This window comes from Bombina bombina, chromosome 11 (assembly GCF_027579735.1).
Source record: "Bombina bombina isolate aBomBom1 chromosome 11, aBomBom1.pri, whole genome shotgun sequence".
NCBI classification, from domain to species: domain Eukaryota; kingdom Metazoa; phylum Chordata; class Amphibia; order Anura; family Bombinatoridae; genus Bombina; species Bombina bombina.
In genome coordinates this window covers 63,770,364-63,785,952 of record NC_069509.1, presented here as the reverse complement: position 1 = coordinate 63,785,952, position 15,589 = coordinate 63,770,364, and the positions used below count along the sequence as shown (strand labels likewise).

Genomic DNA, 15,589 nt, shown 5'->3' with positions numbered 1-15,589 from the left:
GGAAACTTTTTTAAAATTGTATTCTCTATCTGAATCATGAAAGAAAAAAAAAAGGTTTTATGTCCCTTTAATATATTAGAACGAGTTAGGGAAAACTAATCGGTTTGCTTTAGCCAACGTAAGTTATATTTTTTCTTTTGTGATTCAGATAGATAATACAAATTTAAACAATCCAATTTACTTCTTTTATTTATTTTGCTTCATTTTTTAGATATCCTTAGTTGAAGAAAAAGCAATGCACATGGGTGAGCCAATCACATGAAGCTTCTATGTTCAGCAACCAATCAGCAGCTACTGAGCCTATCACACTTTCCAATTAAATTCTCTTATCCAATTTGCCTTATTCTCTTAATATGTTTTGTTGAAACATGGCTTATTCCTGCGAGGACACAGCACACAGTCTTGAACAATCTATGGCAGCTGTGTTTGCACCAATGTTTTCATGTATGACCTAGGTTCAATAAAACCAGTTTTAAAACTCATATTTTTAAGAGAAAAACTCTGAGTTGTTAGTTAAAGGGACAGGAGAATCAAAATTAAACTTTCATGATCCAGAAAGAGTGTTAAATTTTAAACAATTGTCTAATTTATTTCTGTTATCAAATTTGCTTTGTGTTTCTTTGCATAGTAAATCTAGGTAGGCTTATATGTGCTTGGGAGTGTGCATGTGTCTTTAGCACTCAATAGGCAAGATTAACAAGTCGTGCAGCAGATCATCAGTTGCAAAAAATACCACGCGCGTTCTGACTTTTTCTCATTTGGGGTTGCGCAGCTATTACAAGTTGAGAAATAACTTATTTTGCATGCGTTGGAACACATAATGCAAACTGGGATATCGGGTGCACGTTCTCGTATTCCCCATATTAGTCAATGGAGAAGACAAATAGAACCCTCCCCCCCACCAAAACCATAATCTGTTACTCAACCATATTTTCCTCAAACACTGTACATGAAAATGCGAATATTTCATATTGGTAAATGTTTTCCCAACAGAATATGTTCTATTAAATTCAAAATAAATATTCTCTTATATATGTGATGATTTTTGGACTGATATATCTATTTATTGCGAGATATGTATATGAGTATTATATATGTCTAGTTATCTTGAGATCTATATGCGAGAATCTCTTTGAAAATCCTCTGAGATATTGTTTAATGTGCATGAGATTGTAATGTGAAATCTCCTCATTATCTCCATAGTTAAACGTATCTCTATACCTATAAATCCATGTTTTTCTATGTACTGTATGTGTATGTAAATCAATGTAAAATCCACCTGCACGTTTATAATATCAAGTATTTACTTCAATATATAGAAAGCACCAAACAATATAAACAGAGGTAAAAATAAAGTTGTGGCAACCAACGTTAAAAATATAAAAAATTAAAGTTCATATAGAAACCAGAGTTCATCTGATAAGAAACTGAACTTCTACAATGAGGGAATGGCTCAATGTGTTAATTGCTGATATTATAGAAGCCCAAATTAGCACTTGATCAGCTGCAGTATTTAAAATGCTGGTGCACTGAGAATATCTATCTATACTTCACATGAATGTGCAGAGAAAAATGTTAATACTAAACAGGGATATCTTTTGCTAGAGGCATTTTTGCACATAATTCAATATTGCAAATAGGTTTCTATTCAAAGATGTGATTCATCTATGTCATTTAAATTTTGACTGGAAACTCCTTTTAAATTGGAAGAGGCATATCTTTATTATTAGAATGACCTTTGATCCAATTGGAATGTTTAATCATTGATTTATTGTACCTGTAAAAAATTTTGAATAAAAAATATTTTCAACATAAATTTGGAAGAGGCAGAAAACTGCACGCTAGGTAAAGAACACTATTCCAGGCAGCTCAGTGAACAGTCTCCATGCAGTTATAGTGGTCATTACTCATCCGGACATTAGATAAGGTCCGGTAAGATTCCCTGGGTAAGCCCGGCTGGCACACATACTCAAAAAGCCCCTTATCAGGATTCAAATCCAAGTGTCAGTTTACTTATCAGATGTACTCTGGTTTCTATATGAACTTTTATTTTTATATATTTTGTTTTGTGCTTTCTTTATATTGAAGTTATACTTGTTATTATCTACGTGCAATGAGCGTTCTCTATTTTTTACCTTGCTTTTAGCGCTCTCCCCATGTTTTTTTGTTGTGCAATTTCCACAGTGTTTTTGGATATACATTGTATTTTGGGCAAGCTATAGGGTATTCAGATTGGATTTTACCCCTTTCTGTCATCATTAATGTAAAATCCCTGCGTCAGCTTTTTTTTTATTATCTTATAGCCCTTATAACTTTTGTGTGCAATATATTTTTAAATAATTTTTATTAGACAGTGTTAATATGAGTGTAACTTTACTTTGTAATTGTAATTTTTAAAGTGTTTCATGAAACTCTTTTGTTGCACAAAGTTGTTAACTACAGTTCTTTAAGTGCGGAAAGGATTGTTGTGTAAAAAGCGAATTCACGCGAGCAATCGCATTTTTTCAAGACTTGTAATTCCCTGCGCAATGGAAATTGATTGTGGAAAAGACCACATCACGTGTGGAAAAGTCATAATATGCTACTTCTAATCTTGACCCTTGGTAAGCAGTGTTAGAAAAAAAGGATTAAAGAATATTATACATTGCAACTATTGGTGTCATAGATTGTTAAAGTGAAAGTCAATTCTAGCGTTGTACAAAACGCTAGGATTGACTATTGAAACAAATAAAGGGCACTTTCATTCATGAAGTATAAGATACTTGATGAATGAAAGTCCCCCTTTATTTATTTCAATAGTCAATCCTAGAGTTTGTAAAACACTAGGATTGACTTTTCACTTTAAAGGGACAGTCAATAAAAATAAAAATAAAAAATCTTTCATTATTTAGATAGGGCATGTCATTTTAAACAACTTTTCAATTTACTTTTATCACAATTTTGCTTTGTTCTCTTGGTATTCTTAGTTGAAAGCTAAACCTAGGAGGTTTATGTGCTAATTTCTGAGACTTGAAGGCTGCCTATAATCTAAATGCATTTTTCATATAGATAACATTGAACATGCACGTGAATTTACCATGGAGTCAGCTCTGATTGGCTAAAATGCAAGTCTGTCAAAAGAACTGAACTAAGGGGCAATTTGCTGAGGTCAGATACAATGGTAATTACAGAGGTAAAACTTGTATACTTATATCTGTGTTGGTTATACAAAATGGGGGAATTGGTAATTAAGAGATTATCTATCTATTAAAACAACAAAAATTCTGGTGTTGACTGTCCTTTAAATACACATACACACTCCTCATCTAGTTTAAAGGTACTGTCTACTCCAGAATTTTCTATGGTTTTAAAATATAGATAATCCATTTATTACCCATTCCCCCAGTTTTGAATAATAACACTGTTTTACTGTTATATTAATATACTTTTTACCCTCAGTAATAACCTTGTATCTAAGCCTTGCAGACTGCCCCCTTATCTCAGTTCTTTTGACAGACTTAATTTTAGCCAATCAGTGCTGACTCATAAATAACTCCTTGGGAAGTGCGCCAAAATGTTAATTATATGGCACACATGAACTAGCACTCTCTAGCTGTTAAACTGACAAAATGCACCAAGGTGGCCATAGAAATTAGCATATTTGATGAAAAAGTAAATTGGAAAATTGTTTAAAATTGCATGCAAATCATGAAAGTTTATTTTTTGACTAGACTGTCCCCTTTAAGAGAGAAAAAAGAAAGGATGATACCTCATCAGCTTTATTACTTATTGCTACATACCAGACAAGTAGGGTTGCCACCCGTCCCCTTAAAATACAAGAAACACTTATAAGTTACACATGCTGCAGGGTGTGCAGGGAGGAATATAAATAGTGCTGTCCAGAACACAATACATGTTCCTCCTGCAAACCCTGCAGCATGTGTAACCCATAAGTATAAAGAAACACATGGCTGAGGTGGCAACCCTACAGACAAGCATCTTGAAAGGGTTCCACATCTATATACTTGTAAAAAGTCTATGAACTTTTAAAATAATCATTGTTTGTTAGCAACTTAAATATGGCTGCCAAGCTACGCCACAGCTTTCTTCTTGTCCAATTAGCTGTTTTCTTGTATGACAGTGTAGCAGTGCACGTTTAATATTTTTCAGTTTGCTATTTCAAATTGCACACTGCAAAATCAGCGTGTGAGAGTAGGAAAACCTATTCATGAGTCGATTGTGATTGGAGAAACTTAACATACCATGATATACACTCAATATTTGGGGCGGAGCTAGGTAGCCATTTTCAGCTCCCCTAACGTAAGATCAATTTTTTAAATGATTCATGTACCTCTTACAAGCTTATAGATCAGGGACAGCTGCAGATGCATCTCTGGCATGTAACAATAAGTAATCAAAATTATGTATTGGGTTAGACTGTCCCTTTAACCTAGAGCACAGGTGAAATAATCAGCTGATGGGTGAGAGCAGGTTAGTAAACCATGGTTACTGATCAACTGATTATTTGACCTAGTGCTCTACTTCAGATATCAAGCAAATCTGGCCCTGTTAGGGGTACTCGATGACTGTAGCTGAAAGACACTGGTTTCTGTATGCTAGACTGATGCATAGTGGAAAACGTCTACAATGCCCCTGGAAGGTCCATAACCAGCATTTAATTCAATCCATCAAGGCTACTTTACTATAACAAAACAGATATGAATATATTTTACATTTACAAACATGTACATAAACAGTTTGCAAGTGTGCAGTCTGAAGTGCCGTTGTAAATATTGTTTTACCACATTGCTATTCCTGTTTCATATAGGAGATATCATGAATGGGCATCTCACACAGCTATAGATGTAAAGGGCAGTGACTCCCCACTAACCAAAACACTAGAATATGGAAGGTATGTAAATGGTGTGTGCAGTGAATTTTAATTATTAACTCACCTTTAACAACTAGGCACCTTTACAAGTCATGAGAAACTATGAATCTAGGGGACTTTTATACATTTAAAGGAACAGTAAACCCCAAGATGTTATTTAATGATTTAAATAGAACGTACAATTTTAAATAACCTTTCCAATTTACTTCTATTATCAAATTTGCTTCATTCTCTTCTTATCCTTTGCTGAAGGAACAGCATTGACTACTGGCAGCAAGATGAACACATCTAGTTAGCCAATCACAAGAGACAAATCAGTACGGCACCAATCAGTAGGTAGCTCCCACTAGTGTGGGATATGTGCATATTCTTTTTCAACAAGAGATACTAAGAGAACGAAGCAAATTTGAAAATAGAAGTGAATTTTTAAAGTACCTTAAAACTTAACATACTGAATTATGCAAGTTTAATCTTAGCTTTGATATCCATTTAATGCTCAAAACAACATTTACAGTCCTGAGGCTATTTCAATATATTCTCTGATAAATGTGCTAATTTTAACAAAGCATTCCATTAAAAAGAGGTCAGTTTAATAATATAAGTTACATTGGACATTTCTAATTTCTACCTTGAATCATGAACATTTCATTATTATTTCTAAGTCCCTTAAAGGGATATGAAACTCAAATATTATTTTATTTCATGATTCAAGGCAAAACCAGAAAGAAAGGAGGACATCTCCAAATTAAGAGTAAAGACCTTTTAATTAATACTGAGAAGTGCAGCAACATAGAACTGACGCGTTTCACGCTCATAATCGATTAATCAGAGAGTGACCAGGTTGTAGTGCAGTGCATTTAAAAAAGGTTACAACTTACCAATTCAAAAATGTCTATCTACTCTAAAACGCCCTTTTCGTATGTTACATTATATCCAACCTCATCTTAAGGTGGTATTCTTCATATCCAACTCATCTTAAGGTGGTTATTCTTCTTAATTAATACTGAGAAGTGCAGAGCAACATAGAACTGATGCGTTTCACGCTCATAATCGATCTCAGAGAGTGACAATGTGTTGTAGCAGCAGTGCATTTAAAAAAGGTTACAATTACAAATCAAAAAATGTCTATCTCTCTAAAACGCCCTCCTTGTATGTTACATCATATCCAACCTCATCTTAAGGTGGTATTCTTCTTAATAATCGTGTGTATGTGTTACAATGTATTACTGTGCAAACCTATAAAAAATGGCTATAATGTAAAACTGTGACTCTTCTTACAATTATATAATTACAAAGTAACTTTGTAGCTCTAATTATATCAACACAAATGAAAGTAAAGATAAACAATAAAATCAATCTGTGTATAAGTTGTGTGTACAAGTTATGAAAAAGTATTTTATAAAATGTTGTGCATAATATAAACTAAATATTACTATTTCATGATTTAGACAGAGGATACAATTTTAAAAATGTTTCTATAACTTCTAGTATACAAATGTGCTGGTATTTTTTTGTTAAACAGATACCTATGTAGCACGCATATGGAATTTGGTGGCGCTATACAAATAAATGATAATAATAATAAATGTTATTATCTAGTGCTCTTGCACGTGTATAACATTCTTGTAAATCATGCTACTATGTAAGGCTGCAGGCACGTGCACTCTCCTGAACTTACCTATGTGATTTTCAGCAAAGGATGCCAAGAGAACAAAGACAAATGGATAATAGAAGTAAATTGGAAAATTATTTAACTAGCATGCTCTATCTGAATCATGAAACCAACATTTTGAATGCCTGGTTCTTTTAAAGATTGATTCTAGGTGAGTTTAGGAATGTGCATGTGCCTATACTATAGCCATAGTTTAAACAATGTTTATAACAATGTTATACATAGCTGCAAACACTGCTGCCATAGACTGCAAAAAATGTGTGTGAGCCCTTAAAGGGACATGGAACCCAGATTTTTTCTTTCCTGGTTTAGAAAGAGCATGCAATTTTAAACAACTTTCTAATTTACTATATGATCTAATTTGCTTCATTCTCTCTCTATCCTTTGCTGAAAAGCATATCTAGATAGGCTCAGTAGCTACTGATTGGTGGCTGCACATAGATGCCTCGTGTGATTGGCTCACCCATGTTTATTGCTCTTTCTTCAACAAATGATATCTAAAGAATAAGGCACGCTAGATAACAGAAGTAAATTGGAATGTTGTTTAAACTTGTATTCTCTATCTGAATCATGAAAGAAAGTTTTTGGGTTTAATGTCCCCTTTAATAGCTTACTTAGCTTAACTCCTTAACCTAGGATAGAAAAAGAACAAAGCAAATTATATAATAGGAGTAAATTGGAAAGTTGTTTAAATTTACATGCTCTTTCTGAAACGTGAATGTTTAATTTCAACGTCACCGTCCCATTAATTGAACATGGTAAAGAGATCTAAGTGTCTAATTCTTTCAGTATTACATATTTTTAAAATCGGATGTATTCAGAATTCTGGTACTTACTATTTTGGGAGTGATACGTCTTGATGAGAGATGCATAAACATAATTCTGTATGTCAGGCTTCAGCTTTGAGAATTTGTCGTTCAAGCCTTTAAAACTATGGGAAATAAACAGATATAAAAACTAAGCAATGGGCTGTATTAAATGTTGTTTTCATCATGTAAAGAGAAGACTAAAACATAATGAAACAACTTTTTTGAAATAAATATATTTGTACAAATTTGCCTATATTCTTCCCCCTTTGAAAGGAGTATTTGGTTTATTTTGTGGGAAAAGGTAAAATGTGTTGGGTAAGCTAATATCATATCATACTGTTAGAGGTCTTCACTGAGAAACATCTTATTATTATTATATAACCAATGGCTATTCATTATGGAATACATTTATGCTAGATGTAAGCAGCAGACAATTTATCTCTACCAAATGAGGGAGTGCAGGGTTGAATTGTCATTAGGCAAAGTAGCCATATGCCAGAGGATGACTGTATCAGAGGTACCCCTGCCTGCTGGTCAAGTTATAGATCTTTGTATTCTATTTTCTGGGTGTCTCAACTTGGTTGCTCATTAACAGTTAATTAGAGGTGGCATTGGGAAGTGTGCATGGTATTGTCTGATTTTAGGGGCACCAGAAATGTTAATGTTGCCCTATGGGAGAGGAAAAGAAATGATTTATTCATAACATTTACATCACTATTATGTAGAAGCAGCATGATTTGCTTTCCCTTTAAACTTGTTTTGTTTCAGATTATAAATGGGAGTATGTGTGTGTGGCGGGGAGGGGGGGGGGGGGGGACAAGTGCCAAAGATAGTTGTAATGAGGAGATGCTATAACATTGTACACTTCATTAGAGGTTCGGTTGTCAGTCACCTTACGCTCATATTGGGAAGAGCAAAATGATGGTAAGAATTCCTACAACACAAGGATTGCTACAGTGCACTTACCACAGCTTGGTAGGTTGGACATGTGATGTTCTTGGGGATGAGGACAGCTGTTCTGCTAGAGATTTCAAGCCACAATGTTGTCAAGGTTTTTCTGAAAGAGCTGGGACCAATCACTGGTATTGAAAGAGGAAAAATTGGGTCCAAGAACCTGGAAAGTTCTATTTACAAGGGCCTTGAGAAGAGCCTGAGGCACAGAGGTCACATTTTTCTGCAACAACAAAAAAAGATTTTATAGTAAAATTGTCAAATGTATGAACCCAGGATCACTTATTATTTATCTGTGGTGCTCCTCTCTATTGTACAGCTCGCTGTCTATGGGGTATACAGTATTTTATCATTAGTAGCGTTGACAATGCAAATTAATAAAAGAGAAGATGGGCTCTGCCTCAAATCGCTTATAGTCTAAAGGTTACTAGTAATACGGTATGTAGGGTCACTTGTCTGAGCTTAAAGGGACAGTAATACACCAATTTTCATATACTGCATGTTCATAGACACTACTATAAAGCAGAATATGCACAGATACTGATATAAAATCCAGTATATAAAACCTTTTAGAACTTACTTAGAAGCTCCAGTTCTAGCTATGTTGATGAGGTTAGGCTGGGAGGAACAGAAAAGAAGACCCCCCTTCCCTGCATAGGATAAGACAGATTATACAAACAGGAGCTAACGGGAGTCTGTAACGCGGTGTATACATCTTTTACTTTTGGCTTGGTTAGTAGTCTGAAAATCCAGCACAAAAGTTATTAAAAAAATAACGCAAAATTATACTTTGTTACAAAACAATCCCAGATGGGCTGTAACGAATCATGTCCGTCCGACATCGCTAAATGCTGACAGCCACCACACTGTCGGCATTTAACATTGCACAAGCATTTATAGTTGAACTGACTTGTGCAATGCCACCCCCTGTACATTCACGGCCAATCGGCTGCTATCTGATCGGGGTGATTGCAGTCCGCCAACTAAACAGGGGCGGAGGAGAAGTTAAGGAGCAGCGGTTTATGGCCATGCTTCTTAACTTCTGTTTTCAGGCGAGCTGGAAACTCGGGTTAGATAGCAACATGCAATGCTTAAAGCCCCCCCAAATCTAGTACTAATTGTTCTATAGATTTTCTTATTCTTTGTCTAACTAAATCCACTTTTAAAGATTCCCAATTCAAAATCTTATCATATTGTTTAACTGTGTTTGGCTGTAGATATGTTTGGGCTGTAGATATGTTTGGGCTGTAGATATGTTTGGGCTGTAGATATGTGGGGCTGTAGATATGTGGCGGCTGTTAGATATGTGGGGCTGTAGATATGTGTGGCTGTAGATATGTGTGGCCTTTACATATGTGTGGCTGTACATATGTGGGGCTGTAGATATGTGGGCTGTAGATATGTGGGGCTGTAGATATGTGGGGCTGTAGATATGTGTGGCTGTAGATATGTGGGGCTGTAGATATGTGGGGGCTGTAGATATGTGTGGCTTAGATATGTTTGGGCTGTAGATATGTTTGGGCCTGTAGATATGTGTGGCTGCTAGATATGTTTGGGCTGTAAGATATGTTTGGGCTGTAGATATGTGGGGCTGTCGATATGTGTGGCTGTAGATATGTGGGGGCTGTAGATATGTGTGGCTGTAGATATGATGTGGCTTTAGATATGTGTGGCTTTGACATATGTGTGGCTTTACATATGTGTGGCTGTACATATGTGGGGCTGTAGATATGTGGGGCTGTAGATATGTGTGACTGTAGATATGTGTGGCTTTACATATGTGTGACTGTAGATACTGTGTGGCTGTACATATGTGTGACTATAGATATGTGTGGCTACAGATATGTGTGGCTATAGATATGTGTGGCTGTAGATGTGTGGCTGTAGATGTGTGGCTGTAGATATGTGTGACTGTAGATATGTGTGGCTTTACATATGTGTGACTGTAGATATGTGTGGCTGTACATATGTGTGACTATAGATATGTGTGGCTACAGATATGTGTGGCTATAGATATGTGTGGCTGTAGATGTGTGGCTGTAGATGTGTGGCTGTAGATATGTGTGGCTGTAGATATTTGTGGATGTACAGCACCTATATACTTTAGAATCCCTTCTCAAAATAGTCCCATAACCTATAAATTTCTTAAGAAACTCACACCTTGCTATATTTTTTGTTATTTCTTCAAATATTCCCTAAACCATTTATTTGATCAACTCCTACATATGTCTATCTGCTTTCATACCTACTACTTATCTCTCTCACCTTAAAGGGATATTAAACGCTATTTTTCTTTCTTTCATGATTTAGATAAAGCATGCAATTTGAAGCAACTTTCTAATTTACTCTCTTGGTATCTTTATTTGAAAAAGCAGGAATGTAGGCTTAGGAGCGGGCCCATTTTTGGTTCAGCACCCTGGGTAATGCATGCAGATTGGTGGCTACATCCACCAATCAGCAAGTGATACCCAGGTGCTGAATAAAAAATGGGCCGGCTACTAAGCTTTACATTCCTGCTATTTCAAAAAAAGATACCAAGCGAATGAAGAAATATTGATAATAGGAGTAAATGAGTAATTTGCTTAAATTACATGCTCTGTCTGAATCGTGAAAGAAAAAAAAAAAATTTGGGTTTCATATCCCTTTAAGACTCCTGGGCTGCTCCCACTCCTCTGGAACTCTACATACCACTCCATCAGACTTTTTTCCCACCATGCATGGCTTCAAACACTGTTTGAAAACCCACCTATGTAGAGAGAATTACCGCCTCTCTTCTTAAAGATTCTCTTTACCTCAACTTCCTCATTCAAACTGCCTTACTTCAACATCCACATGACAATCTATTCCACACCTTATGTTTCCTCATACTTCAATCTATCAACTGTAAGCTCTTTAAAGCAAGCCCCTCCTTTTATATTTGTTTTGTTTAGTCTGTGTTATAGATCTGTATTTCTCTCCCCCCCCCCGCCAACTTTATTTATTTGTTATTAATGTTAAATTGAATTTCCCATAAAATATTTGGTCACGTATTTCAATGATTTATTTTTTGCTCATTTTCCCCTTATAATTTATATCTGAAAATGTATATTGTTTCCATTGCCACATAGAGGCTAGAGTGTGTCATACAGGGGCCAGAATGAATGGCTCTGCAACACACTACACAGTGTTGTTTGTTCAGTGCTGGAGCTCATATATAAAAATAAATGTTCCTTTAACATGAAAGCAATGCTTCTCAATAGGTTAACCCTGTATTGATACAATTTGCATCTCTACTTTAACTCCTTAGCAGTTGAAGGAAGGTAACAACCCTATCTGGCAACCATACCTCATCATTACATGACAGTATATGCATTTAAAATAGGAAAGCTAAAATGAAACTTGCACGATTCAGCTAGAGTATGTTATTTTAAGACACTTTTAAATTCAATTCCATTTGGAAATGCACTTTGTTCTCTTGGTATCCATTTTTGAAAAATATATACATATTCTACACTAGTGGGAGCTAACTGATGATTGGTGCCTGCACACATTTGTCTCCTGATTGGCTGACTAGGTGTGTTCAGCTGGCTCTCAATAGTGCATTGCTCCTCCTTCAGCAAAGGATATCAGGGAAATGAATCTGATTTTGATAATATAAGTAAATTGGAAAGTTGTTTAAAATTGTATGGTTTTATCTGAATCCGGAAAGAAAGAAATTAGGTTTCATGTCCCTTTAAATAGTAACCCAGCTATAACTGTTACAAACAGAATTAGCAACTTACCAAAACAAGTGAGCTATTCAGATTATCCAGGAATACGTAGACATCATTTGAATTCTGCAGTCTGCCCACAATGACATCAGCGGCTGATTTGTTATTGCCAACATTTGCTCCCAGGCTGAAGCTTACCACTTGTGGCAGCGTGAGGATGTTTAAACACGTCCAACTACAAATGTAGGAGTAAAAAAATACAAAAAAAAATGGTTTTATAATAAATAATAATATAATATTCAATATATTATAATAAATATCTGTTTTATCATATTTATTAATATTCTTTTGCAATGTGTGTGCTTTATTGATGATATATGCTATGAGTTTATTATCACTGTATCTAAATCAAATGGTGGCTATTCAATGAATTGGCTTGGATTAGAAAAGTCAACAATGGCTGAAGCTGCCATACAATGTTTATACCTTACAGCTGCCAAAGTTAGGTTTAAGAGCCACAAAATCCTCATATTCAGCAAATTGCAAAAATGTCCCAATATTTTGTTCTATCCAAGTGCTGCTGTTAACATTTAACGAACATGCAGATCCTAAGGCAGAGAAAAGATAAAAAAACTAAAGAAGTTGTAAAAAAACCACACCAAACAAACAGTACAAGGGGCATGTGACATGCACACAGTCAAGTCATATTCTAATCACTAGGCATGCGCTTTGTTAGCATTTGGCTCTTGTCTGGAGTGCTACATGACAGAAAAAGTGCTGCCATCTAGTGTTCTTGCAAATGTATAACATTCTTGCAAAACATATTACTATATAGTGCAGCAGACATGCACACGCTCATGAGTTTACCTCCATGATATTCCACAAAGATACAAAGATAACAAACACTATTTGATAATAGAATTAAATTGGAACGTTTTTATTTTTTCTTAAATGACCTGCTCTATCTGAATCATGAAATAAACTTTTTGGGTTTCATGTCCCTTTAAAGGGACACGCAATAAAATTAAACTTTCATTATTCAGATAGAGCATGCAATTTTAAACAACTCTCCAATTTACTTCCTTTAACAAAATGTGCACAGTCTTTTTATATTTTAACTTTTTGAGTCACCAGCTCCTACTGAGCATGTGCAAGAATAAGTGTGTATGCATTTGTGAATGGCTGATTGCTGTCACATGGTACGTGTATGCATTTGTGATTGGCTGATTGCTGTCACATGGTACAGGGGGAGTGGAAAAAGACATAACCTTTAAAATTGTCAGAAAAAAAATCTACTACTCATTTGAAGTTCAGACTAAGTGCTATTGCATTGTCTTGTCATCTTACATTTGCTGATTATGCAAATCTACAGTGTTGACTGTTCCTTTAAAGATTAATTCTTGTTGAGCTCAGGAATGTACATGTGTCTTTAGCCATAGATTGAACAATGTTCATAGCAATGTTATACATAGTTGAAAACACTATTGCCATAGACTGTTAAAACATGTGTGAACTCTTATTAGCCTACCTAGCTTTCATGATTCAAACAGAGCATGTGATTTTAAATAACTATACAATTTACGTCTATTAGCAAATTTGTTTTGTTCTTTTGGTATCCTTTGTTGAACTTGACACCTAGGTATGGCTCAGGAGATTCTGATTGGTGGCTACAAATATGCCTCATGTTATCGGCTCACCCAATGTGCTCAGCTAGTCCAAAGTAGTGCATTGCTGCTTCTTCAACAAAGGATTCCAAGAGAATTTAGCAAATTAGATAACAGAAGTAAATTGGAAAGTTGACTAAAATTATATTCACTATCTGAATCAACAAAATAAAAAGTTTAGTTTCCCTTTAACTCTTTAACACAGGATACAAAGAGAACAAAAACAATTTGAATATAGAAGTAAATTGGAAAGTTGTTTAAAATTGCATGCTCTGAGTCATGGAAATTTAATTTCAATTTTAACGTTCCTTTGGTTTTAGTAAAGAGATGTGCACTAAGTGTCTAACTCTTGCAATATTACATATTTGTTAAATCTGCTGAATTTTGAATTCTGGTACTTACCATTTTGGGAGAGATACGTCTTGATGAGTGATGTATAAACATATTTCTGTATGTCAGGCTTCAGCTTTGGGAATTTGCCATTTAAGCCTTTGATTCTATTGGAAACAAATAGATATAAAAAATAAGCAATGGGCTGTTCAACATTTTATTTTAATTATGTAAAGAGAAGACTAAAACATCATGAAAACAAATATTTTTAAACAAATTTGCCTATGTTCTTCCACCTTTGGAAATAGCCTTTGTTTTTTTCTGGGAAAAGGTAAAGTGTGTTGGGTAAGCTAATATCATATCATACTGTTTGAGGTTTACAGCGTCTTACACTGAGAAACATCTTATTATTATTATTATATAATCAATGGCTTAGATGTAAGCTAGTAGACAATGTCTCATTACCAGATGTGGGAGTGCAGGGTTGAATTGTGATTAGGCAAAGTAGCCATATGCCTATGGATGACTGCACTCAGAGGTGCCCCTGCCTGCTGGTCAAGTGATAGATCTTTGTATTCTATTTCCAGGAATCTCAACTTGGTTGCTCATTAACAGTTAATTAGAGGTGGCATTGGGAAGTGTGCATGGTATTAGTCTGATTTTATGGGCACCAGAAAATGTTAATGTTGCCCCATGGGAGAGGAAAGAAATGATTTATTCATATCATTTACATCACTATTATATTAGAAGCAATGTGATATTTAAATGTTCAACCTGTCTTAGCTTTAATGTAATTAAAATTATGCTAGATATATACTGTAGATTGAATATACAAAAAATAATATTCCAGTCTTTACCCAAAATAAACATATTGGACAATGGAGACACATTTACTTTCCCTTTAAAGTTTCAAAATAGAAATGGGGGAATATTTTTAGGTGCCAAAGATAGTTGTAACGAGGAGATGCTATAACATTGTATACTTCATTAGAGGTTCGGTTGTCAGGTCACCTTACGCTCATATTGGGAAGAACAAAAGGACGGTAAGAATTCCTACAACACAAGGGATTGCTACAGTGCACTTACACGGATTGGTAGGATGGACATGTGATGTTCTTTGGGATGAGGACCAAGCTGTTCTGTAGAGGATTTCAGCCACAATGTTGTCAAGGTTTTTCTGAAAGAGCTTGGGACCAATCACTGGTATTGAAAGAGGAAAAATTGGGTCCAAGAACCTGGAAAGTTCTATTTACAAGGGCTTGAGACAGAGCCTGAGGCACAGAGGTCACATTTTTCTGCGAACAACAAAAAAAGATTTTATAGTAAAATTGTCAAATGTATGAACCCAGTATCACTTATTATTTATTTGTGGTGCTCTTCTCTATTGTACAGCTCGCTGTCTATGGGTATACAGTATTTTATCATTAGTAGCTGTTGACAATGCAAATTAATAAAGAGAAGATGGGCTCTGCTCCAAATCGCTCTATAGTCTAAAGGTACTAGTAATACAGTGTAGGGTCACTTGTCTGAGCTTAAAGGGACAGTTTACACCAATTGTCATAACAACTGCATGTAATAGACCGCTACCTATAAAGCAGGAATAC

At 35.2% G+C, this 15,589-nt stretch overlaps 1 protein-coding gene and 1 long non-coding RNA gene across 2 annotated transcripts in view; both read right to left on the bottom strand.

The window, feature by feature from the left end:
- LOC128641929 (uncharacterized) overlaps positions 1-15,589 on the bottom strand; it is a 175,339-nt gene that overhangs the window by 113,585 nt on the left and 46,165 nt on the right. The window contains exon 13 of the mRNA XM_053694524.1: positions 7,379-7,473. Coding sequence (XP_053550499.1) covers positions 7,379-7,473 — 95 coding nt within the window. The remainder of the gene's footprint in view (positions 1-7,378; positions 7,474-15,589) is intronic.
- Positions 12,556-15,132, bottom strand: LOC128641931 (uncharacterized). Its single transcript, XR_008399597.1, has 3 exons — positions 15,072-15,132; positions 14,058-14,152; positions 12,556-12,599 (listed from the first exon to the last, which is right to left on the bottom strand). It is a non-coding gene; the product is annotated as an uncharacterized LOC128641931 (long non-coding RNA).